Raw genomic sequence first — 25,599 nt, forward strand, 5'->3', positions numbered from 1 at the left:
CCCGAGAACTGTTGGCCAACAAAGATGAAAAGCGTGCAAGGGGTGGAGCCTGAGAATCAGATACCGCGAGAAGTGGTCTCCTGAAGAGGCTCCGACAAGCGCAGGCGCACTACAGCTCCCGCCCCTGCCGCAAAGGTGACTGCCACTGGAGAAGGCGGAGCCGGGCCGCTAGCATAAAGCTCGCGAGATTTGGACGCGTCACCGTACCTCCTTCCGGTCAGGAACCGGAAGTGCAGTGAGCGGGGCGTCTCTGGCGCTGGCTCTGCTGTGGCACCGCGCCGCTGGGCCCGGTTGCTGCCGCGGCTCCTCGGGTCCCGTTTTGCCTCGCCTACTCTGGGCCGAGGTGATGGGGGACTCCAAGGAGGCTGGGGCCGAGTCGCCGCCGGCCGGGGCCGCTGCTCGGGGAGGGCTCAGCCTCCTGTCCCAGGGAGAATCCGAGGAACCTTCAGCACAGGTGAGTCCGCCCTGGGGCGGGACCTGCCGGGCTCCGGGAGCTTCGGGCCCGCTTCGCCGGGGAGGGATGTCACGGTTCCTGGCGGCTTCGGGTGCCTTCTCCGCGCCTCCCGGGCAGTCCCCCAAACGGAGTGGAAGCCCGCGTGTCTGTCGTCAGGTATTTGGGTTTTTGCGGGCAAGTTACTCCTATCACAAGCAGTTCTGGCTTTCCACTCGGTTGTAACTGAGAAGTGAGTTAGAGACGATCTCCGCTCTCAAGGAGCGATCCCGTAAATACGTGGTTCCAGAATGTGACACAGTCATGCAAAGCTGGAGGGCAAAGAGAGGGTGTCGGGGGCTGGGGGGAGCTCGCCGACATGGGAAGGAGATAATCCTGGAAGGGTTGCAGAGTGTCTGCCGGGCCGAAAAGGGAGCGCGTGAAAGGTTAGTGAAATCGGACACTGAGCTTGCTTGGGGGTGTGCGAGTGAAGAGTGTGAGGAATCCCCAGCGCCTTCCTATGAAGTTAAAGGTTGAGAGAGTGTGTGTAATGAACTGACGACTCAGTTACCAAACGTTTGCTTGAAAACAAACAAAAAAAGCCCCAGGGATGCCTGGCTGGCTCAGTCGGTAGAGCATTTGACTCTTGATCTCTGGATCCTGAGTTCAAGCCCCACGTTGGGCGTAGAGCTTACTTAAAAAAATGAAGACAAAAAAGCCCCAGATACCGTGTAACAAGCTACTTTCTAAATGATATTCAGGTGAAAGTAATACATCTTGAATAATGAGCAGAGATTTTATCCAATCTCACATTTCATTACTGTAACACTATTGACTCTTCCTTGGTTCCTGCTTGACCACTGTCTTAGCTGATAACCGTAAACATTATACTCATTGACTCTTGTTTTTCTTTGAAATTATGGGAAAAGCAGCTAAGTAAATGCTTGCGTTTCTTGCCATTAGAAACATGTAGAACATAGTCTTGTGAAGCCTGACGTGGTGGGATTTCTTTTTCTTTTTTTTAAAGGTGGCATTTTAAATTCTTAGTAGTGTCATTAAAGTTTCATCCAATGTGTTAATTAGGGATCAGCTTTATTTCTTGGAGGCAATGAAGTGAAGAGCCGAGCTGTGGTGAAATACTCTTCTGCCCCTCCTCGAACAGCATTTGCACGCCTTGAAGAGAAAACAGACTTGAAACTCCCACCTGCCAACTGGTTGCGAGAGAGTGCCAAACTAGGGCCGGCAGGAACTACCATTCTTGGCAATAGTAAGAAAAGCAAGCCATTTTCAAGGTAAATATTAATCAGTGGCGTTTTTACCTGTCTCCCAGCACCCCCCCCCCCCGCCCCGAACTCTGATATTTGCTTTTTCAGTTTAATTTGTAATGCTCATCATCTTGGTGAGATTTCCCTTTAGGAAAAGGTTGTATTTGACTTTCAAAGTCCTCTTCCCCCTCCTAGAGGGCTTATGTTCCAGTCTGAAGATATCAGTTGCGAATACTTCTTTCGGGTCTGCATCATGTTCTCAACAGATCTCAGTTTTAGCCACTAAAATTCAATCAGCTGTTTTATTTTTAGCCAATCTGCCTACCTTTTGACTATGTGGATACCAAGCATCAGGGGTGGCACCTGAGGAGGAAAACCCTTAACACTACCTAATCTGTCCTGGGGAGTTTTCATTAAATAGTACTGGATTATTTGGTCTGAAAAAGCCTGATGTAGAAACCCAGCATGTTGGGTGACCTACACACTGACACTTGCTGAGTCAGTTGCTGGAAATTCTGCTGATGGTATTTAAGGGAGAGAGTGGCCTGGATTCTTACAGAGAAACCTCTACTAACATGTAGACTATTTAATGTGTAGGATTCTCTTATTTTTCCTCTCTGTGATTGAACCTAAAACATGTCCATATAACATACAGCAAGAGCCATAAATGCATTAATACCTAATGAGTTCTGGGGCGCCTGGGTGGCTCGGTCAGTTAAGAATCTGACTTCTTGATTTTGGCTCAGGTTATGATTCCCTGGTTAATGAGATTGAGCTCTGGCTCCACACCCAGCCCAGAGGAGTGTAAGATCCTGTCTCCCTCCCCCACCCCCTTTTGTCCTTCCCCCTGCTGGATTTCTTTCTCTCTCTCAAAAAAAAAAAAAAAAAGAAAAAGAAAAAGAAAACCTAATGAGTTAGTAGTTTAGAAATCATCCTAATGCCTCAGAAGGTAAAAGTTGTGTTCGCAAAATGTTGCAGCATTATTTATACTAGCAAAAATTTGGGAGTAGTCCAAATACCTTCCTCTAGGAGAACGACTTAATAAATTATATGTCAACACAATTAAATATTATGAAGTAATTTAAATTTTAGTTACATCGATTGTGTGCAAACAGTGCATTGAGTACTTTATATGTTTATCTCTTTTAATTCTCAAAACAGCCCTTTGAGTTAGGTTCTGTTAACTGATTTTTAAATGGAAAAACTGAAGCTTAGAAAGGTTAAGTACTTGCCCAGCCTGCATGGTAAATCATCAGCATGTGAAATGAGGTGGTCCTAGGTAAGTATTCTGAACCTCTGCCGCTTACTCACTGAAATGTGGCGACCTCAGCTGCTGTTCAGACTTAGAGATTATAGATGTGCCTCACGTGGTACCTGACACAACATTTTTTTTCTTTTCTCCTTCTGGCTGAATTAGTGTCAGGTTCTGGTTTTTTTTGTTGTTGTTGTTTTGAAAAAGTAGTATTGATTGTATATCGCTAGCAACACAATCCTAGAGACTAAAATCCTGATAAATGTTTCTGTTTATATTTTTCTTATCTCCCCACCTAAAAAAGAATAGTATCTTAAAGTGTTTTTGTTTGGAGGTTTTTTGGGGATTTGTAATTACAAAAAAAAAAATTGTTAATTTTTTTCTAGATGTTTCCTATTGCTTCTAACAATGATTACTATATTCTATCAAATCTAAGACGTGATTAAGTCACATCATTGTTCTGTGTACCACTAAGAAGGAAAGGCTACTCCACTCTAATGGCTTTAGGCAGACTGATTTCAGAGATGGTAAAATGTGGAAAATGTGTATCCTGGGAGTGATGAAATACTGTATTATAAACTCCTACTTATGTCGTCATGGGCATGACGGTTGTGGCCTTTGTTCCCCCCATTAGCTTTGGAATGGCGTACGACTTTATTGATTCTGTGGGAAATGATGTGGACGTCGTTTCTGACTCTGAAGTAAGTGTCTTTATTGGGGACGGTAGTTGGGGTGTTTATGCCCGGGATTTGTAGCATGCTGTGTTCTGTAGCCTTGAAAAATTACTGGTGAAATAAGGTACAGTCATCTGATTATCGAATATCTCTTTTGTTAATAAAGTCATGCTCGGCCACCTCTCCTTTCAAAAAGGAAGGAGCAGCGCCCAAAACACTGGCAGTGGCAATATAGTGATATTGGTGGTTGTATTTTTATAGTAGCAAGTATAGGTGATTATAATGTTTGGGATGATTTATATAATGTTACCAATTGAGAATTAAAAATGGTACTTAGAACAGACTCTCCCACTCCTTAGTTGGGTGGTTTTATTTGATATGCTGAAAGCCTAGGTCCTTGTGAAAGTGTGACCTACACCCTTAACTTTAGGAAATTCTTTTGTGTAAAAATAAATCTTTGACTGTCATTTACATTAATGTAGCATGACTGGTAAAGTGTAGGTGATTGTGTTTGTAAAGCTCTGTCTTCTGTATGTTTATATTTAGCTCTTCGTGTCCAGTACAGTTTGTATAACGTTAGGGGAATGAAGTTTATTATGCTTTCAAACCATGAAGATTTGAAAGAGCTCAAGTCACAGTAATAAGGTCTTTTTCTTAAACTGTCTTCTCTTAATTTTTCAAAGAACATAAAAAAGCTCCTGAAGATTCCCTACAGCAAATCCCACGTGAGCATGGCCGTACATCGCATCGGAAGGACTCTCTTGTTAGACGAGTTAGATATTCAAGAGCTCTTTATGAGATCGTCTCAGGTAATACTTTTTTGTGGAAAAACAACCATTAAAGCATTATTTTAATCCAAAGAAAGGCTTGGGTGGGCATGCAGTCCAGCACTTCGGCAGCTAAGAAGTAAGATGTTGCACAGAATGTAAAGAAGCTTTACTAAAGAAAAAAATAGAAAAGAGAGTGAACGAAGAAGAAACTTCCTGGTAACCAACAGCCAGGAATCTTGCAAGGAAAAGGGAGGAAGCCAGTGAAGAAAGTTGTGAAAAAAATGGAAATTTAAGGGAATAGTTAAGATTTTTGAAAGATCCTTTGATGTGTCCATTGAAGAGATTCTCATGAAACATGACTGCCAGGAAATGTGAAAAAGGTTAGAAGTTCTTCCAATGAAGACATAGTTATTGGAATTAATTGGTTTGCTGAAAGCAGAGCTTCTCAAGCTGTACCTTGATAAATGCCTATTCCCAAACCCCCCATGTGTTGATGGTGGATACTTTTTATATAAAGCGTAATAGCAATGTTTCAGTTTCTCAAGGCTTGCGGGTCCGTTTCTGTACTCAGACTGTTGGCCGTTCAGTCTGTATGTGTATGCTTGCCGCTGGTCAAGCTCTCGAGAGGTGACAGTAAATCACAGTGGTCGTTTGCTGGCAGCTTAGAGTTTTGGTGTTGCAGACACATACACAGATAATTTCAGTGTGGTATACACACTGGGGCTTATTCCAGGTACCGAGGAACGTGTTTCAAAGAAGAATCACTTGTCTTAGCCTGGCTCACAGAGAAGAGAAAGACAGATTTCCCAAAAGAGGTGATAGACGTTGAGTCTAGAAAGATAGTGTTTGAGTATGTGTTTAGGAAGTAGCATTCAAAAAATAGAGTATTTCCTGTAAAAGAGTGGTGGCTGACAAATTGTTTTGACTACGGGTTTGCTGTATTTATCGTTTTCTCTTGTCACTCAGACTGGTGACTGGACGTGGCTGAAGGAGTTTTATCAGAGACTTATCGATCAGAAGTGGCAGAGGAAGAAAAAGAGCAAAGAGCACTGGTATCAGAAGGCTATTCTTTCCAAGTTTTTATATTACAGGTACTTGGCGACTTGTTTGCATTTCCCTTAAGGAAGGGGAAACTGATCCGAAATTTAATTTTAAGCTCGTAAAAGTAATAATTGAAGTTTTGCAACTGGGGTATTGTTGACATTGCAATGTCTTGTCTTCCTTTTTGTAACGGGATTTATACTTGATCGTGGACTTTGGGTTTTAAAAGCTGGTAGACCGTTCCGTGAGGTTAACTTTAGTAACCGTGCGATACTTTTCTTTCTGACTGGCCAGTATCAATGGCGATGGAGCTGCTCAGCCCGTCCCCTCTGCTGCGGAACAGCAGGGACCGTCCAGTTCAGATCAGGCCACTGACTCCGATGGGGCTTCCTGGCCAGCCCCCTTTGAAATGCCTTCTTCAGTCTCTGAGGATCCCAGTGCTTCCAGTCAGGTTAGTTAGTCCTTAGACGTTAATTCGGTAAACTCGTTTAAGAAGACAAAACCGGTGATCTTGTTAATAAAAATAGATGAATGGGAGTAAAAAAAAAATGCTCTAGTTTATGGCCTAAAATTAATTAGGAAAAATACTTTTTTTAGACTCTCAAGACAGAATCTACCAAAAATACTATGAATGGCTAGATCAAATTTTTTAATTCAAAAGATTTAAAAATTTTTACCAGCATTTAAAGTAGCTTGCCAGTATGTTTATCAGTACCAATTATCTCCTGGAAGTCCTGAGAGTAGTATGTAATCTGGTATATCTTACACTTTAGATTTATAATAAATGCCTGTGAAATACTGAGACTCACAGGCCTGTTTGTAAGTGAATACTGACCTTCTTATCTTAACTTGTAGATTGTTAAGCGTCAAACTGCCCTTAGGATTTCCTGGATGAAGTTCCTGCGTTAACGTTGTAAAGCTTTTAGAAGGAAGAGAGAGTAGGGTGTCTGTTTTGGATTCTTCTTATTTCTTGTTTAGTCTTTTTTACTGTGTCTTATCAAAGAATAAGGTAACTGCAGAGATGTAAACTGTGCATGTCTGTTTTTAGGAAAATGTACTCACAAGGTTGAAGAAGATAAAGTAGGATTTTTAACGTGGTAAATTGTGTTTTTTCTCTTGTTCTATACTCCCAGGTATTGAACTTATTTGTCCAGATTGGTGCTATCCTCCCAAACTATAGGGTACAGGAGGCAAATAGATTTAACTTGATGTGAGTTTTAGTAGGTTTTAAGATGGAGAAAGCTAATTAAGCTATGTAATGTATTTAAGTTTTTTCCAAAGGCAGGCAAGCTATAATGAAAAGGAAGGAGATCATTACCGTGCAAGTTCACATGGTGCTGACCTCCAGGAGGTGAGGGTGTTGTGTACATGAGAAGGGGCTGGGTGCTTCGTGCCAGCAGGGTCCCATGTTCTGACCTGGGTAATGATTACATGGATATTTTGTCTGATAGTTAGTCCTTCTACCATCGGATTTCGTTTATGCGCTTTCTTGTATGTGACTGTATTACACTGACAGAGTTTTTTGTTTTTTTTTTTTTAATTTTTTTTTTTTTCAACGTTTATTTATTTTTGGGACAGAGAGAGACAGAGCATGAACGGGGGAGGGGCAGAGAGAGAGGGAGACACAGAATCGGAAACAGGCTCCAGGCTCTGAGCCATCAGCCCAGAGCCCGACGCGGGGCTCGAACTCACGGACCGCGAGATCGTGACCTGGCTGAAGTCGGACGCTTAACCGACTGTGCCACCCAGGTGCCCCCGACAGAGTTTTTAAAAACTCATCGAATGTTCCTTGACTTCAAACCCCACACGTTCCAAAAGGACCGCATAACGGAAATACCTAATCTGCCACCCATCTGCTCGTCTCCCAGCCTCCTCATTCTGTCCTTCCCTTGTTTAAGGCTCACTGTGAAAAGTCAGGGAAGCTTTTGAGAATCTATAGACTTGTACGTGGAGGAAGCGAACTGGCATCTGCTTAATGCCTTTTACGCCGCGTACTCTGTGCCGTGTGTATCCGTATGTGTGTACGTGCACATTTTTTTCATCCTTGGAGCTTTGTGTGTATTAAGCGTTGGTGGTGTCGTCTTACAAATAAGTAAACCAAAGTTTGTACAAGAGGATGTTCACCCGCGGTCACAGCTGGTGACATCTGAGTGAGGATCTAAACCCTGAACTTTCTGACTTCAACCTTGCAGCAGCACCCCACACAGCATCTGTGTGCTCCACACGTGTTTAGAAGGGCCCTGGGAGCAGTAGGGTTATCCGATTATCCTGGCAATGGCGTGGTCCTGAGCACTGCTAGCCTGCCATAAAGATATTCCTTGACAGAATATTTGATACGATATTACACTGCCTAAATTTCAAATTTAGAGATTTTTGTTTGTGAATTCTTGTTCCCAAAACGAACCTTGCTAGTTTGAGGCCTGTGTTAAGCAAGGATGGAGTTAAATAGGTGTCTGGGTGGCCTTGGAGCCAAACTTTGATTGAGAACGTTATAACCTAGAGCCCGGACTCCCACTAAAGCTACTTACTACCTGACGAGTACAATTTGAGGATTTGGTCCAGAGGTTGATAACTTGTCTGGATAAACAAAAAAGTTTTGAAGTTCTTTTGGGACTCATGACAGAGATCACAAGACACAGCAAAAGCAGTGGAGGTTCTCCCCCACTCCCACCCCACCCCAACCTCACTGCGCTTGTAGTCGGGTATACGCACTTCACGGGCAGGTGCTGAGCCGATGAGCACACACGTAGGTCAAGAGGTAAATTCATAGAACAAGCAGTGCGCGTGGCACGTAAGCTTTCCGATCTTGGGATCTGTTGCGACATTGACGGTAATGCTTGAGGCAGTTGTCCCCAGTGGTTGAAATTTGAGTGGCGGACTGAGTTGCCAAAGATTCCTCTGCCTTAAATTTTTTTTTTTTATATTCCACAGATTGTATTAAGAATAAAACGTATTCAGAGATTAAAGAAGTTTGAGAACATTGGGTTTTATAGAGGGGAAGTTGATTTTTCTACTACAGAATCTCTTAGAGGCTTTTTTTTTACATAATAGGCATTGTTATTCTCCAAAATCAAGCCTGTAGTGAGCGGCAGGCTTCAAAGCATCCTCTGGAAGTTCTTCACCGAGTATCCTAGGGACTCGTATTCTGTGAAGCACACATTAGACAGCAAAACTAGAGGCTGTTCTGATGACGATGTCTCCAGGATAATACTGCTGAGGGTCGCCTGGCTGGCTCAGTCAGTAGAGCATGCAACTCTTCATCACGGGGTTGTAAGTTCAATCCCCATGTTGGGTAGAAAGATTACTTAAAAAAATATATATATATATATCTAGGGGCGCCTGGGTGGCGCAGTCGGTTAAGCGTCCGACTTCAGCCAGGTCACGATCTCGCGGTCCATGAGTTCGAGCCCCGCGTCGGGCTCTGGGCTGATGGCTCAGAGCCTGGAGCCTGTTTCCGATTCTGTGTCTCCCTCTCTCTCTGCCCCTCCCCCGTTCATGCTCTGTCTCTCTCTGTCCTAAAAATAAATAAACGTTGAAAAAAAATATATATATATGTATCTATATATCTTTATATGGCTGAGGGTGTTTTTTTTTTTTTTTTTAATTTTTTTTAACATTTGTTTATTTTCGAGAGATAGAGTGAGAGCAAGGGTGGGGCAGAAAGAGAGGAAGACCCAGAATCCAAAGCAGGCTTTAAGCTCCGAGCTGTCAGCACCAAACCTGACACAGGACTCGAACTCACAAACCATGAGATTATGACCTGAGCCGAAGTCAGATGCTTAACCAACTGAGCCACCCAGGCGTTCCATATGGCTGAGGTTTCTTAAATACTTTAAATTCAGTAGAGATGGGGTGGGCTGAAAGAGCAGTGGTATTCAAATTTATCCAAAAAAGAGAAAAATGTTAAACCTTTGAAAGCTGCAAACAATCTTTAATCTTTATTTGAGATCTAAGTGTGATTGGCTTATTAGAATAGCTGTAATACTTAAGAGCTGAAGCAAGCCACCCAGTGGTGAGAATTAATGATTTGTAGTAGCTTTAATTCACAAAAATAGATTTGAGGTTTATGTTTTGAATGTTTAGGTAATACTCTTTAAAAGTAGGCCGTTTGTAAGAAATGATGGCAGTGGAGTCACTCCTATCCTTGCACTTTTCACAGGGAAGTGAGCCTCTTGAACCCTCATACATAGTGGGGCATGTGGCCTCAGCACCCAAAGAACAAAACCTGACTACTTTATTCAATGACGGGGAGAACAGTCAGGTATGCTTTCCATGGTGTCCGAATCGAGACACCTAATCCCCAGTCTACTTTGCCATTTAAAAACTAGTCTGAATTGGAATTTGTAGGGGGAAAAAATCCACTCGATCCTGAAAATTGCTTTCTAAACATCTCTGTGATCTTCTAGCTCTGTGACTTTAATTTACTTTGTCTCCTTTATCTTTTTCTAGTCTTTGTGTGACTCATGGGGGGAAACTATGGATCTCTTGTTTACTATGTAATAGTCTTTCCCATTTTGTTTTAAATCAAAGGGTCTTAAAAACGATTTCGTTCGGAACATCTTATGGACATTTGAAGATATACATATGTTAGTTGGCTCCAACATGCCTATATTTGGAGGAGGCAGATACCCAGCAGTCAGCCTACGTCTCAGGTAAACCAAAATGATACTCCTTTAGAGTCTGTGTTTCATCTGCTTTCACTAAATCTCTTTGGGCATTATCACCTTTCTCTGGGTTTTTTAGCTTCCTCCTGGGCCCCATGAATTGAGATGGGCACGGTAAGGAAGAGGGGTGCTATCATCAGCAAATGCTGAAAGCCCTGTAGCTGGGTTTTCATTCCAGTCCTTAATGAGTGGAGTCGGAGATCTGTTGCACAGGCTTAGTCTTCTGTCTGAATGTATAACTTGTAAGAATAGGCTATCATTAGTTAAGGGGATAGTTTACCAGCTTCCTACTAACTGATGGTGAACACTTGAGTGAGTACTCCGGAGATATTTTGGCCAGTGTGAATTATAACTTGGGCATTATTATACACGGGTGGTTAGTCTCTCACCTCAGGTTGTATGAGGAGCATGCTGTAGGCTCACAGTCATCTGCTATCGTATTTACTTCTACTCTTAATGAAAACTTGTATGGATTCCTGTTAGAAACTCAAGCGAAGCTTACGGAAAGATGTTAACACGCCACGTGAGCTACATGTGTGTATCTCATCAGAAAAGAAAGCGTATGTGGCATTTTTCATCTGGGGAGAAATGGTGGAAGTCAGTCTCAGATGGTTTTATTATGGAACATCTCAAACTGAATAATTGGAATTGTGTATTTCTAGGGACAACAACAAGCCGATTAATGTGCTAACTGGAATTGACTATTGGTTGGACAACTTGATCTGCAACGTACCAGAGCTTGTGATGTGTTTCCATGTAAATGGAATTGTACAGGTAAGTAAGATACAGTGTGACTTTTCTAATTTTCTCTCAAATGCAAATGGGTGTGGAGAGTACCTCGCCAAATTTCCCGAGGCCCTTAAATACCAGGCTGTCTTTTCAGCAAGGAAGATGGCTGTAAATAAATGAATGAGCGTTTTCACATTTGAGTGGGTGATAACAGAATTCCAGATATTACAGGAGTATAATTTTACAGGTAATTTGTGGGAAGGTCATCATACGTGGAAACCTACATCTGTAATCATAGATCCCTGATTTTAACGCCAGGCACTCATAGTAGTTAATTACCTAAAAGTGTCTGTACAGTGGAGATATTTGTACACTGAACAGCTATCTACTCCGTATACATGGAGTTTTAAGGAAAGACTACAGCAATAGTGTGTAAAATCAATTGCTTATATAGCAGATTGTTATGGAGCTGGTGGTATTTATGAGGCACTTTATCCCCATTGCAAATGTTGGGGGAAAACCACTACCCAGAAAGGTAAAATACTAATGGGAAATAGCAGGGTGCAAAGGAAAAGATAGGAGACCATCGATTATGTGTTCGAAGTGCAGTACACACACAGAAGCCTGGGTGGTCGGGGAAGGTGAGATCACTTCTGTTTTGGTCTAAAAGAAAGACTTCCTGGAAGAAGTGGCCTCTCAACTGGGTCTTGAGTGATAGCGCCTCAGAAAACAGGAGATGAATGTTCTAAAAGACTAATGTAAGGTGTAAGTAAATGAAGGGATTGATGATAAATACAGCTGGGGGACACAGGATGCACGTAGCAGAATGGCAAATAGATTAGAAAAGCTGGGGTCAAATGATGGAGAGTCCCAGATTCTGAGTTAAGAAGTGTGGGCTTGGTTCACTTAATAATCTGGAATCTGTGAAGGCTTTGTGTCTGGGAGGTGAAATTCGTTGTGTTGGAATCATAATTTGGAAAAGGCACGAGAAACAGACACAGAGGACTTGGAGACAAGACTGGGGAGCCTCGCGTTATCGCGAGCACCAGGATGGACTTCTACTACAGAGGGAATACTCAGAAGTGACAGCAAGAATGGCTAGCATTTACTGAGTACTTGTTTTGTTCCAGATACCTTGTTAAATGCTTTACCTGCATTACTCATTTGGTCTTAGGTGCTCGAATACCATTATTCCCTCTTGATGAAGAGGGAGACTTGAGGATCAGGGCGCTCAAGTGAGTCGCCCAGGGCCACATCGCTAGTAAGTGGTGGTGCCAGTATTTGAACCTGTGTCTGGCTGAGGCCATCCTTTTAACCATTGTGCTCCAACCCAGGGGCCTGTTAACACACTTGCTTGGGTCCCTCAGTGTATCGGGATAGGTGGGATCTGTGTATCTGTCAAAGAAAGGAAAAGAAAGGGGGCGCCTGGGTGGCCTAGTCGGTTCAGCGTCCGACTTCGGCTTAGGTCATGATCTCAGCGTCCGACTTCGGCTTAGGTCATGATCTCACGGTTCGTGAGTTCGAGCCCTGCCTCGGGCTCTATGCTGACAGCTTGGAGCCTGGAGCCTGCTTCAGATTCTGTGTCTCCCTCTCTCTGCCCCTTCCCTGCTCATGCTCTGTCTCTCTCTCTCTCTCTCTCTCTCTCTCTCTCAAAAATGAATAAACGTTAAAAAAAAAAAAAAAAGCAAGCTTGTATATGATTCTGATCTGCACCCTGGGTTGGGAAACACTGTACCATTACCCTAAATGGCAGCCTTTAAGGAGAGGCTGGGGCAGGAGGGGGAGGTGCGTCAGAGGGAATCCCAGAGCCTGGGGACTGGAATAATGGTGGTATCCTTGCCTGAGATGGGACATTGAATTGGTTTAGGTGAGGAAGGGGGTCTCTCTGCGATCATGTGTTCTGCTTGAGGAAAGCATCGAAATGTCCGTGAGCATTTTGAAGTTGCAGGCTTTAGAGAAGGTGGGGCTAGAAAGAGAATCTGAGGCGCCATCTGCTTGGATACTGTTGAACTTCATCACCATGGGAATCTTCACCTCCAGTGTTGGAGCCTTTCCCCATGTGGGTGAAAGGGAAGGGGGCATTCAGAGGGAACGAGATCCCCAGTAGCACGGTGTACAATCCAGGAGAAGAGCATCTTAAGGAAGGAAATTACAACTTGGGGCTTTAGGTGAACGAGAGGGATGAAAACCAACCTTGGGAGACTGTTGGTCTTATTTTCCAATTGCTTTGGAGTTTCTTCAAGTGTGGTAAGAGGCATTCAGGGAAGTGTGAACAGAAGAGAAGCTAGAAAAATGGAGATCCTTTAAAAGTCGTGGTAGTCGTGTCCACGCAGCCTGTGCTCTCACTGCTGCCTCCCAGCCCCGTCTCCCTGTCTGCAAAGGGGTAGAGTCTGTAGCCTCAGGGAAGAGGACGGTCTACCGGGGAGACTTTCCAGGTGAGTCTAGTGTCTGGACGGGGAGAGCTTGCTGGGTGAAGTCCGCCTTGTCTGCCACCCTCCCAGGTGAAAACCACTAGGTGGAGAGAAGAAAGGGTGTGCTATGAGCTGCTGCACGTGAGGCCCGGAATAGGATCACGCCTAAATCCGTGGTTCTAAATCGGTGGTGATTCTCGCTTGAGACTCACTCCTGTGGCAACCGACGGCATTGCCGACAGGTGGGTCCCATTTCCTTCAGAATGCTGGAGCCGTAAAAAGATTGAGAACCAGCGGTTGACATTCTTCCAGGCTGCAGAGATCTCTGACTGCAGGATCTATGTATTTGGTTCCTTTTTAGTAAGAGAAGTGTTGCCGTCTAGGTGTTTTTCTGAAAATGTATTCTGTGTTTTGCAGAAGTATGAAATGATAAAAACAGAAGAGATTCCCAATTTGGAAAACTCGAACTTCTCTACGAAGGTCATAAAAGACATTGCACAGAATATTTTATCGTTTCTGAAATCTAATTGTACCAAAGAAGGACATACCTATTGGCTGTTTAAAGGTAAACGAATTCTTGAATGACCAATAATGATTGAGCGACTCCAGTAAACTGAGGTTTGTTTTCCTTTTCAGCAAGTGGGAGTGATATAGTGAAGCTCTATGATCTCACTACTCTTTGTGAAGAAACTGAAGACAAGTACCAAAATCCGTTCACAATGCCGGTGGCTATTCTCTTATATAAGTGAGTGCTTGGAGAAGTAAACTTAATTGAATTTTAAGGTGTATGGCCACACTATCTAGGTTAAATCCTTTAAATACCCTTTCGGTTTTTGTGGCTTAAGAGACGAAGTATGTGTATATGTATACAGACTCTGTCAGTGTCCACTTGTAGGGGATGAATGCCATATTCAAAAGACACAGTAATGGTTTCTTGTATTTCTCATACTATTAGAAGGTAGGAGGAGTATGCTTATACTTGAATCTTGCAGAGAATGAGGAATGGGTGTGAAATGATACAAATATTTTTCTAGGGTTGCTTGCAACATGATGATGAAGAAGAATCAAAATAAGAAACACTACGGAACTATTAGAACATTGCTTCTTAATTGTGTTAAGTTGTTGGACAAAAGCAGACATCCTCAAGTAAGACTAACATTTACGTGTTCTTTGAAAACAGTCTAGCATTCTGATAGAGAATTGTTGGCTACACATTAAAGCTGCTAAACGCATAGTCTGAACTGCCCCATTACGGCAGCCAGTAACCACATGTGGCTGCTGAGCACTGAAAATGTGCTTCATCTGAATTGGGATGTGTTTTAAGTGTAAAATACACATTGAATTCCGCATGTGGTGTGTACACGTTGCATGTTGAAATGATCGTGTTTTGTGCAGTGGAACAAATACATTAAAATTAATTTCCCCAGATTTGATTTTTTATAATTTAGGCACTAGAAATTTAAAACTTCCTATGTGGCTGGCTTCCATTACATTTCTCTTGGATAGCCCTGTTCTCTAAATTTAGGACTCCCGTAATTTTCACTGAGTAGTGCTGTTTTTTCCTTTTGTCTTACCGCGTCTAGAAGGTAGAGAAACTATTTTACGGTATTTACAGTATCTTTTAAAAGATCCATTTACACACGTGGACCTTGTTATCACTTTGTTGTGTAAATTAGGTTCGCACTCCATACTTAAATGTACAAAGCCTCTCTCAAAACAATCCTTGAGCCCTGTGCCCCACGATTTCCCATTCTCCTTACCCTCCGGTGTCTGAGTCCGACAGCAGCTTTGTGGTTTACTGCTAGTTGTATCCCATTTACATTAGAAAAAGTTGTGTCACGTGCACTTTTTTTAAAGGCCCAAGTTAATTTTAATTGTCGCCACATCCAGTTTGACTATAAAAGTTTATCCTAGAGACTAAACCAAGAGAAAACTTTTTTTGAAGAAAAGTGGCAAAATAATTTCTGACTTAAATATTTAATTGATGGAGGTGGTGATATTTTGTGGAAATTGGATAGTTTATGTGAAAGTTGGAAACTGGTGTTAACATTATTGAATGTGATCAAGAATTAATAACAAATAATAGAGTGGAATAATAATGGTAATACATAAACACTAATTTTACAAGATGCCCGGATGGACTTTTCCTTCATTAAGCTAGTGGAGGTTTTTTTCCCCCTAGAACCAAGGATCCTGTAACATGTATTAGTTGCTTATTAAAACCCTTATTAATTCATAGCTTATAAAGAGAAATTCTGGTTTCTCAGTTAATGTGGAGTGTTCTCTTGCTAATACTTCAGTTAAAACACTACACACGTGAAAACTTTTGTCACCAGTTGCCCCCTTTTTTAAGAGGTGGGCTGGGGATGGAATAATTTCGGGAAATAAACATACCAACCCAGGAAGATTTTATGGCAGACCTTTGACTTGGGACCAGTTCTTTCTGAGTGTAATGGTCTGGTGGAAAAAGCCTGTTGCAGACCTCCAGAAATCTATTAGTACAGTAGTAACATTCATTCTGCTTTAGAATGCTCGGTTCTGATGACAGTCACACACATTTCCTTTTGTTTTTTTTTTCTTTTTGTAAGATTATTGCTTCAGCCAATTACATGCTTTCAGAACTTTTTCAATTAGATGAACCTAAAAAAGAAGAAAGTTCAGAATCTCCTTTAAATGAAAATTCTGATGAAAGTTACAGTGAAGAGGAGGAAGAGCTGGCAGACAGCGATGAAAATGGATCCTATGGCACCGGTTCTGATCCATCAGATGATAACAAAGCAGTAGCTATCATTAAGTCTGTTGGAGAATTGTCAGTTCCGGAGAAATACAAATCCATTCATCAAATCCGAGTAAGCGTTTTTGTTAAAGTTTTACCAGTGGTTAATTGAATATAGCTAGCCTCTCAAAAGAAGGCATTACTTCGGGAGATCCTTTATGGTCCAGGGTCAAATTTGTAATTGCCCCAGGGTAACTGATCCAACATGCAGACCGATGGCAGGCAACGTGCAAATCGCACATCAGTATACTAATTTTTACGTAGGAGACTTTCCTTTGCAGTGACCAGCAGGTAGTCATGTCTCCTCACTAGGGTCTTCCTTCTCCGTTTCTGGGTTGCTGGGAAACTGCATATATTGCTTGGTGAACGTAGAATAAGTAGACAGGAGGTGGCTCATTGGAGGTGGCTCATTGGTACATTTGCGAGGAACCCGGTACCTTATCCCAGGGCTACAGGACAGGACTTTTTCAGTGACTGGACCATGTCAGCTCGATTGAACGTATCTCTGTCCTGGTCAAGGTCTGGTAGACTCAGTGATTGGGCCATGCCAACTAGGTTGGACATATCTCTGTCCTGGTCAAGGTCAGATAGACCCTAACAACTTCCCACCCTTCGATTTCTGGTGATGTGGATTGCATCGACTATTCTTCTACCGTCAGTCTTTCTCCAGACATTAGAATGAAGTTTCTGTTTTCTGAATCATAACTACCTTCCAGTCCACCCTGTGATCAGATCCAAGTCAGCCTTAAAAGACACTGGCTATTCGCTGAACTGAGATATGGTCCTATTTACAAATCATCTCTTAACGTAAGCTCAGAGTTTAAACTTTCAGGTGGAAACTTTATATCCGGGAAAGCTTTTAGAGGACCTCGCTGTCCCCATGAAACATTGCCTAGCTCTTTGACTTCCTGCACTCTCCCTCTCCTTTACCTTCCCCTCACCGCCTTTTTTCCTGCCTCAAGCTCGTCAGGATCATGCCCAGTGGAGGCATCTGCCGTTGCTTGTGCTCAGCACGTCCCGGAAGTTTGCGTGGTTGCCTTTTTCTAAGCCTTAAATCCTGATGAAAGTGTCGTTCCTTTCAGAGACCTAGACCACTCTAGCTAAAACCATGCTGTATTTTTCTGTCCTTCATGGAGGTAGTGACCTGTCCCTGAGGTTTGCGTTTGTTTCCTTTCACTAAAACAGAAGCTCCCTGTAGGTATGGACATTCTTGTGTCTCCTGTGTCTAGAACACATAATAGGTGCTCCGTAAATACTTGATTAAACGACTGTGGGAAAAGTTACTGTCCATCCGAGTTTTCGTGCACTTTCAGCTTGAACTCCACGGTAGAATTGAAAAAACTGTTTTCTCTGATTATGAACAGAACTTCTGCAATCAATAATTTTATGTATTTGGGGAACTGCGTTGTAAAGACCCTGGATTTATGGGTCTTTTAATTAAAAGATTTTAAGTAGATGATAATTAAAGACGTAGTGATACGTTAGTTGACTTTTTTTTTTTATACGTAGACCGTGATTTTTATTGTTATCCGAGGCACTCAAAAATACAGTCATGGTATTCCTGTAAACGTGTCTTTAGTGAGCCTTGCCTTATAAAACGTACTGTTTGAAGTACAGTCAGCATGGCTTCCACGCCTCCGTTTCAGCCTCCTGTGTCTGTGGACAGATTACTTCACATCTGTGCTCGCTGTAAAATGAGAACAGTGATTCCAGCGTTGCAGGAGTCCCCAAAAGTGACCTGCCTCGCAGAGGCCCCTACACGTACTATCACTTAGTAGATGTAGGTCATTAACTGGTTCTGCTCCTACTTAAGCACATAAATTATACGCCGAGACCACTGGCGATCCTCGTTAACTTACTGCCAAATTGGGGTACTGTTAACTGCGTGTTGCCAAGTAGCCGTGCTGACCAGGGGCCACATTGCCCTCTGAGATGGGGTACGTGTTTACCTAAAACATTACGTTCTTGCTGTGTCATAACAGAATTATGTTTAAAACTTTAAGAATTGAAAGTCACATACACTTGGGAAGATCTTTTCATCAGGCAAGATTTTTGTTGATGCTTGTATCAATTTAATGTGCAGTTAAGGCGGTACGTTACCTCACGAAGCTGAATACGTAAGCAAATGTTGAAGTTATTGACGTGTGGAGTTTTAGTAATTCCCAGGAGCCGAGAGCTGTGGAATTTGTCATGGGGGCGGCCTACTAATCACTTGAAATGTCTGTTTCTGAAGCCCAGTTGCACCTTTCCGGTTTGCCATGACACTGAGGAGCGCTGTAGACTTGTGCTCAGCTATGTTCTGGAGGTAGGCCTTCGTTTGGTCTTCACTGTTTCGGTGAACTTGCACTTGATATGCACATAGCACTTGTTTGTTGGTGACTAAAGTCTATTTTCAGAGTGTAAATTTTCCTACATGTGTTCAGTGCCTTGTATCTCGTTTATAGTTGACCTTTCATTATGTGTGTGATAACTGTTTCTCCTTGCTTAAAGGGGCTAAAATCTGTGGATAGCAGCATTAAAAAAGAAAGCGACCTTCCTGCAGCTGACCCCAACACCCCGATCCCATTAAAATATGAAGATGAGTCCACAAGGGGGGGTCCTGAGGGTCTGGAGAAGCAGATGGCCTTGTTTTTGGACAAAAGTAAGTTGGATTGATGTGCAAATAAGGACTCTTGTATAGAATGGTGTACTAGTCCTTTATCAGTGGCAGACTTCTGTCAAGGCATTCATTGAAAGGAATTCAGGAAAAGGATGCCATGTGAATGGAAAGTAGGGGGAAATACTGTTTCATTCAAAGTATAAAACAGGATAATTTTGATCCTTCATAGCTACTGCTAATAAGTTCTGCTCCTTCCCCCTGCAGCAAAGAGCTGATGCCTTCGGCCCAGTAGGGTTCTCCTAAGAAATGACTTCAGTTAAAGCAGCTGAGTGTTGAAGAGCAGACTTAGGAACCAAACTGCCTCGCTTCAAATCTTGGCTTTGCTAGGGCAAGTTCCACTTCTTTGAGCCTTGTTTTCTCTCCAACTGGAGACAATGGTGCCTGTTTTAGAGGGTTTTATATGGATCAAATGAATTAATACATGTCAAGTGCTTAGAGCCACGGCACATGTAAGCCCCATAGAGTTGTTGGCTGTTGTTACCCCGTGGTTCTTGCATAAACCAGAAAGGTCACTTATACGTTGTCTGGTTGGTTCCTCAGGGAAGTCACTTCATGAAGAGCATGTGGACTTTTGAAAAGTCTGTTTTGTTTAAAAAATGTTTTGGAAGCCTGTGTGTATGAAATACCAAATGCTTTCCTGACTTTTCTTCTCTTCATGAACATAAGTTGTAGGTGGGGAAGTAAATTTATTTCCCTAGCGTTTATGTAGTGCTTGCTGTGTGCCAGGCTTGAGCCCCTCTGCAGTGAGAACACCAGGACTTGAGACATCACTGCCTTTTTTATGGTATTTTTTTTTTTTTTTTTTTTTGCAATGCCTTTTCTTCCTTCCTTTCTCCCCAACTCGGCTGTTGAAAATCCTGTTGATGTATGTTCGAGATCTTTACGCTCCTGTCTGTAGTCAGAATTGATTCTCTTAAATTTTTTTTTTTTTTTCAACGTTTATTTATTTTTGGGACAGAGAGAGACAGAGCATGAATGGGGGAGGGGCAGAGAGAGAGGGAGACACAGAATCGGAAACAGGCTCCAGGCTCTGAGCCATCAGCCCAGAGCCTGACGCGGGGCTCGAACTCACAGACCGCAAGATCGTGACCTGGCTGAAGTCGGACGCTTAACCGACTGCGCCACCCAGGTGCCCCTGGAATTGATTCTCTTAAACACTTTGTCCTTGAGCACTTAATTTTGTCTTCTGCTATAGTTAGTTGTGCCGAATGGTTTTCTGCGCGCACACCAATATGGTTGTGAGCAAAGATTGTGTCTTCTTCATCTCTGGTGTTCTCACAATACCTCAGATGCAGAAAGTTCATGCAGTAGCAGAGGGAAAAGAAATTCATGCATTAAAAAAAACCATAATAGAGATTGTGCCTTCATTGCTTTGAAAGACTTGTGTCGTTGCTGATCGAAAAAAGAGAAATCTTGAGGCTGAGAGACTGGGGAGGGAGGGTTCCTGCAGCCATTTTGTTTTCATCTCTGTACTTGCACTTAATCGATTTTGCTGTGGTTTATGTTAGCAGCCTGTCTGCACCTTTACTCTGGGAGATCTTCAAGGAAGGAGGCCATACAACAGCATGTCACTGTTGCTGGTGCCTAGGACAGTGCTTGGCACAAAAAATGACCATTTGTTAGATGAAGAAGATAGTAATAGGCTGGACTTTAAGTAAAGAGTGTTCCTGGGAGAGGAAATAGTCCACTGCGGGGGGGGGGGGGTGGTGGAAAAAATAGGCCTCTGTGTAGGCAACAAGCAGTAACTTGACTTTGGCCGATGGGTAGTAGGGGTGGAATACTGCGGAGGAAGACAAAAACGTCCTGTAGAAAGTGGGGCTAAGGCGCATAGACAGGATTTAGTAAGTGGTGAGAAACCATTTCAGTGTTCTAGAACAGGGGTTCCACCGCAATTAAAGTTTGTTTTAGAAGGGTAAACTTTCTGGCCGGTTGGCATGTAGACTGGAGAAAGGACAGGCCAGTCATGAGTTTAGTTACGTGTGACCCTGAAAGAGAATGACAGAGTTAACGGCTGCAGGGAGCAGAAAGCCTTCAGAAATCCCAATGAGGGTCCATTGAAACACTGCCATTATACTCTATTGTTAAGTAGTAAAGCACAGTATTTACCGGTCTTGTTGTAGTTATGGTACCTAAGCCTGGACCGTTTCTGTCAAGAAACAAATTATTTTTTTATGGTGAGACTTAGGTTCAAATAAAACGTGCTGCCTTCTCTCCCCCTCTCCTGTCATAGTGGGCTCCCTTCAGAAGGGTAATTATTCCAGTCAATCTGGAATGATCCCTGGTTCTTGGCAACATAAAATGAAACTCCAGCTGATTCTCAAGTCATCAAAGGCCTATTATGTTTTGTCTGATGCTGCCATGAGTCTTCAGAAATACGGAAGAGCGTTACGATACATTAAATTAGCTTTGCAGAGCCACGGTAAGTCACTGTAAATTAATATGTTTAATAGGCATTGGGAGGGAGAACAGAAAAGGCATCTGAATCACAATGGAATTTCACTCCTGTTTCTGTTGTAAAACTTAATTTTGAAATAACTTTCTGTTCTTGAGTCTGTTACTCAGGATTTTATTTTCTGCTCTGAGTGGTTAATTATCCCTTCCTTTTGACACCCAGGAAGCCATATGTAATGTAAGAAACTTGGGTACAGTGGTACAAAGCTTTCAGCTAGGAACAGATTTTCTTAATATTCATGATATTAGTTTTTCACACACCAGTGTCTTTTCTCTTTTCCGTCCTTCCTGCCTAGATACTTACTGCTGCCTCTGCACCAATATGCTTTCTGAAGTGCTGCTGTTTCTTTCTCAATATTTGACGCTCTGCGGTGATATCCAACTAATGCTGGCCCAGAACGCAAACAACAGAGCCGCACATCTTGAGGAGTTTAATTATCAAACAAAAGAAGACCAGGAGATCCTGCACAGCCTCCACAGGGAGTCCCCGTGTCAAGGTGCGCCGGCCAGGCCTGTGACGCGCACCGGGCTCTTTCTTGGGTCCAGCATAGGTGACCGGGGTGTGTCCGGAGAAGTGGCGGAAATGTTAGCGTTTCAATATTGCAGTTCTGTTGTTCTGCTCTCTTAACTTTAAAATCGAGTGTGATTCCGTGTGTATTTGTGCGTAAAGTGTTTCGAAATCGTTCTAGTTGTAAAATTAGAAATTCTCAAATAACGATAAAATAAGCTCTAAGACAGTTGTGTTGACCTTTTACTCCTCTTTCCGTCGAGGTTTTTCTAGGTGACCTTGCAGTCCACTAACCAAGCCATGATTTTCTTTTGAAAAGGAATTAACAGTTGGTAAAAGTGAATGAATTACCTTCTGAATGATTTCCAGGGGCTCAGATACAGAGATCATTTTTTAAACTCCATTCATAGCTGACTATCTTAGTGAATATATATATATATATTTCTTTGTTCTGGAGTTGTCAGATATTAAAACTCTGAAATCAGAGTATTACTCCTAGCGGCTGTATCCCTGCCTCTTTCGGTACAGTCGTCAGCACACTGCAGTTAGGGCAGTAAGTGAGCCAAGAGAGCAGTCCTTTTACTTACCATGGAATTGTCTTCTTTTGCTCCTGAAATGTTTATTACTTGATATCCACCTCCCAAAAACTTTTGGACATGTAATATCTAGAGAAGTACATTGGGGAGAAATGTAGTATTTCTTCATTTTTTTGCCCTCTCTCTTCCCCTTCTTCTGAGTTTCTCAAATGATCATTTTATTTTCATAGACACAGTGAGAAAACCTTCAGTGTGTTTTTACCACTCCCATCAAATTAATTTCATTGAAAACACTTGTTTGTGAGCGTGGCATTCTCTCCTGTTCCAGTGTTAACGGCAGTAGCACTCCCTTTTCTCCTCTTGAATTTTGAGCCCTGCACTTAAGTTTATTCCATTCCCACTCCATAGCAGGTTTAAGTCTTTGAGCTTAAGTTTTTGAGCTAGTAGTTTCTTCAGTGAGTTAAACTTACATCGCAAGCCACAATGTACTTAAATAGCCTGGTAGCAATCAGAGCTTTATTTCAAGAACTATTTCCATTGATTAAAAAGAAAAAAAAAAAGATTTACTCTGTATCCACAAACAACTTTAGGCTTGTACCAGTAAGCAGGTGTACTTGGTAAAATCCAGGTCTTGGGAAGTTTTTGGTATTTTTAGGAAAATATTTCTTTATTCAAACATTAATATCCCAGGAAAATATGGTTTTTTAAATAAAGGATCTTTACTTTGAAGCTTAAAATTTTAGTTGCATTGATTGAATCTTAGGTTTATACAGTATTATATTTATTTTGTGGTCTTAAAAATGTGAGATTATGTAGATACTAAGGAAGAAGGGTTCATGTGACTCACGGTGATTTTTTTTTTTTTTTTTTTTAAGGATTTGCATGGGCAACTGATTTGTCTACAGACTTAGAGAGTCAGCTTTCAGTTAGTTGTAAGTGTTACGAAGCTGCTAATGAAATCTTGCAATTTAGTGACTTAAAAAGCCAAAACCCAGAACACTATGTACAAGTATTGAAGAGAATGGGTAATATCAGAAATGAAATCGGTGTGTTTTACATGAATCAGGCAGCTGCACTGCAGAGTGAGAGAGTAGGTGAGTATCTCTTTGGAGTCCTCTCTTTATTGCCTATTCTGGTAGAAAATCATGCTGGTTTTGTGGTTTGGGCAAAGAATTGTGGCATTTGATTTTATGTATAAAGGGGTGCTCTCTTAAAGAATCTTTTATTCTTAAGTTCTCGAGAAATAAACAAAAAGCCATTGCCCTTTGAGAGTCCTCATTTCCATGTCCTCCATTCTGCATCTGATCCATTCAAAAGTGAAGCACACAACCGGCGATGCTAGGCTCTCTGCTGGGTATGTCACTGAAACCTAGTTTCTCTTCCGTGTCAGGAAGCCAGATAGAAATGTAAATCTTTGGAAAATGCCACGAGCACAAGTGCAGTCCAGAAGAGTGGGGACAGAGGTTCATTGAAGGTGTGAGGTTCTTGGAGGGCTTTTGGGGAGAAGGTGTGGTTCGAGCAGGTTGGTACGTGATACACAGGATGTCGGCAGGCAGATATGGGAAAGGGGGTGCTGTCCACACCGAGTAGGCAGCCTAGAGAAGGAGCCAGAGGTGGCACGGTCCAGTGGGTGGTGAGAGTTAGTAACGCAGGGGCCTTGTGTGATTCAGGCACAGGATAGTGGATTCAGCTGGGCCCATATCGAGTTTGAGATACCAGCGGACATGTGAGCAGAAGGTCTCGCTCAGTTGTTGGTTAGAAACCTGGACTTAGAGCTATTTGGGATAGCAAGACGCAGGTTGGGGAATCGCTCAGATGGAAGGTGGGGGGATAGTTGGAGCCATGAGAATGATGGAAATGTAAAGACTGGACCCGGTGTGAGGAGGCAAAGAGCTGAGAGGAATGAGGACAGCAGGTAATCCGAGAGCGAGAGAGAGTGTGAGTGTGTGTGTGCGCATGTGTGCGGTGGTCTGTGGACTGTGCTTGGCACTAGAGATACAAAGGTTCATGCTTTTTACAGTGTTGCCGTATCGGGAGGTTTGGGTGGCTCAGTTGGTTAAGCGTCCAACTCTTGATTTCAGCTCAGGTCATGATCTCATGGTTCATGAGTTCAAGCCCTGTGTCGCTGTTAGTGCGGAGTCTGTTTGGGATTCCTCCCCCCCCTACCCCCCCCCCCCGACTTGCACTTGTAAAAATAACTTTAAAATTTTAAAAGGAAAATGTTATCATATATATATTTTAATGTTTATTTTGACAGAGAGCTAGCAGGGGGAGGGGCAGAGAGAGAGGGAAAGAGAATCCTAAGCGGGCTCCCGGCTGTCCGTGCAGAGCTGACACAGGGCTTATCCCAGGAGCCGTAAGATCATGACCTGAGCCGAAATCAGCAGTCTTAACTGATCGAGCCACCCAGGAACCCACATGCGTATTTTTGATTGAGAAGTAAGAACCTGTGCTTTTAAGGTGCGTTTGGAGGAGGAAGTTGGTGGTGAAGGAGCATCAAAGCGATAGAAACCTAGGAGGGTTGGATACAACACAGATTACACCTCTCATAACTCCATGGGACCATGTGTTTTGAATCTTCATAACATCGTGCTTTGTCAGATCATTTTATTGGCTTGTTTTATTAAGAGTGAAGAAGGGCCACGTTTTCATATTGTATTAGTCTGCTCAGGCTGCCATAACAAAATAGCATAGATTGGGTGGCTTAAACAACAGAAATTGTATTTCTCACAAGCTGGAAGCTGGAAGTTCATTATCAAGGTGCCAGCAAGGTTGGGTTTTTCTGAGGCCCCTCTCTGTGGCCTGCAGATGGCCACCTTTTAGCCATGTCCTTAGTTGGTCTTCTCTCTGTGCAAGCCCTGGTGTCTGTCTCTCCTCGAAAACCACCAGTCATGTTGGATTAGGGCCCATCCTATCTTCCTCGAGCTGTAGTTGCCTCTTTAAAGGCCCTGTCTCCCAATACAGCCACACTGGGGGGTAGGGCCTCACCGTGAATTTGAGGCGAGTGAGGACAACGATAGCAGCTCAGCAGCTCGCTGTGGTGACTCCACTTGGCTGCCTCCTTAGCCGTCCTGTCCCTGCCCTCCTCCCCTCGTCCTTCCCTGGGACACACGGGGTTTACACTGATGTCCGCTTACGTGTGGTTTTTTTCTTTTTTGTGTGAAGTGAGCAAGAGTGTGTCTACTGCGGAGCAGCAGCTGTGGAAAAAAAGCTTTTCTTGTTTTGAAAAAGGAATTCACAACTTCGAGTCAATCGATGATGCTACAAACGCTGCCCTTTTGTTGTGCAACACGGGGAGACTCATGCGAATTTGTGCGCAGGCGCACTGCGGTGCCGGTGATGAATTTAAGCGGGAGTTTTCACCGGAAGAAGGCTTGTATTACAATAAGGTAACACACCTGCTTCCATGCGGACGTCATCCACTTCCACCGAA

At 42.9% G+C, this 25,599-nt stretch overlaps 1 protein-coding gene across 3 annotated transcripts in view; it reads left to right on the forward strand.

Moving 5' to 3' along the window:
• Nucleotides 1-265: 265 nt before the first annotated feature.
• EDRF1 (erythroid differentiation regulatory factor 1) overlaps nucleotides 266-25,599 on the forward strand; it is a 40,165-nt gene continuing 14,831 nt past the window's right edge. Inside the window, exons 1-20 of one of the 3 annotated variants that reach the window (XM_047073586.1) lie at nucleotides 266-454; nucleotides 1,514-1,722; nucleotides 3,582-3,648; nucleotides 4,305-4,430; nucleotides 5,358-5,482; nucleotides 5,727-5,883; nucleotides 8,484-8,702; nucleotides 9,592-9,693; nucleotides 9,963-10,084; nucleotides 10,759-10,870; nucleotides 13,654-13,801; nucleotides 13,873-13,981; nucleotides 14,271-14,382; nucleotides 15,825-16,085; nucleotides 18,246-18,317; nucleotides 18,503-18,653; nucleotides 20,902-21,090; nucleotides 21,419-21,619; nucleotides 23,042-23,260; nucleotides 25,332-25,555. In XM_047073586.1, the coding sequence (XP_046929542.1) occupies nucleotides 347-454; nucleotides 1,514-1,722; nucleotides 3,582-3,648; nucleotides 4,305-4,430; nucleotides 5,358-5,482; nucleotides 5,727-5,883; nucleotides 8,484-8,702; nucleotides 9,592-9,693; nucleotides 9,963-10,084; nucleotides 10,759-10,870; nucleotides 13,654-13,801; nucleotides 13,873-13,981; nucleotides 14,271-14,382; nucleotides 15,825-16,085; nucleotides 18,246-18,317; nucleotides 18,503-18,653; nucleotides 20,902-21,090; nucleotides 21,419-21,619; nucleotides 23,042-23,260; nucleotides 25,332-25,555 (3,033 nt within the window). In that variant the 5' untranslated portion in view covers nucleotides 266-346. The remainder of the gene's footprint in view (nucleotides 455-1,513; nucleotides 1,723-3,581; nucleotides 3,649-4,304; nucleotides 4,431-5,357; nucleotides 5,483-5,726; nucleotides 5,884-8,483; nucleotides 8,703-9,591; nucleotides 9,694-9,962; nucleotides 10,085-10,758; nucleotides 10,871-13,653; nucleotides 13,802-13,872; nucleotides 13,982-14,270; nucleotides 14,383-15,824; nucleotides 16,086-18,245; nucleotides 18,318-18,502; nucleotides 18,654-20,901; nucleotides 21,091-21,418; nucleotides 21,620-23,041; nucleotides 23,261-25,331; nucleotides 25,556-25,599) is intronic. The other 2 variants (XM_047073587.1, XM_047073588.1) reach the window with 2 other exon arrangements.

This window comes from Lynx rufus, unplaced genomic scaffold (genome assembly GCF_022079265.1).
Source record: "Lynx rufus isolate CCGP_SWC_20201006 ecotype Redwood Valley unplaced genomic scaffold, mLynRuf1.p SCAF_11, whole genome shotgun sequence".
NCBI lineage: Eukaryota > Metazoa > Chordata > Mammalia > Carnivora > Felidae > Lynx > Lynx rufus.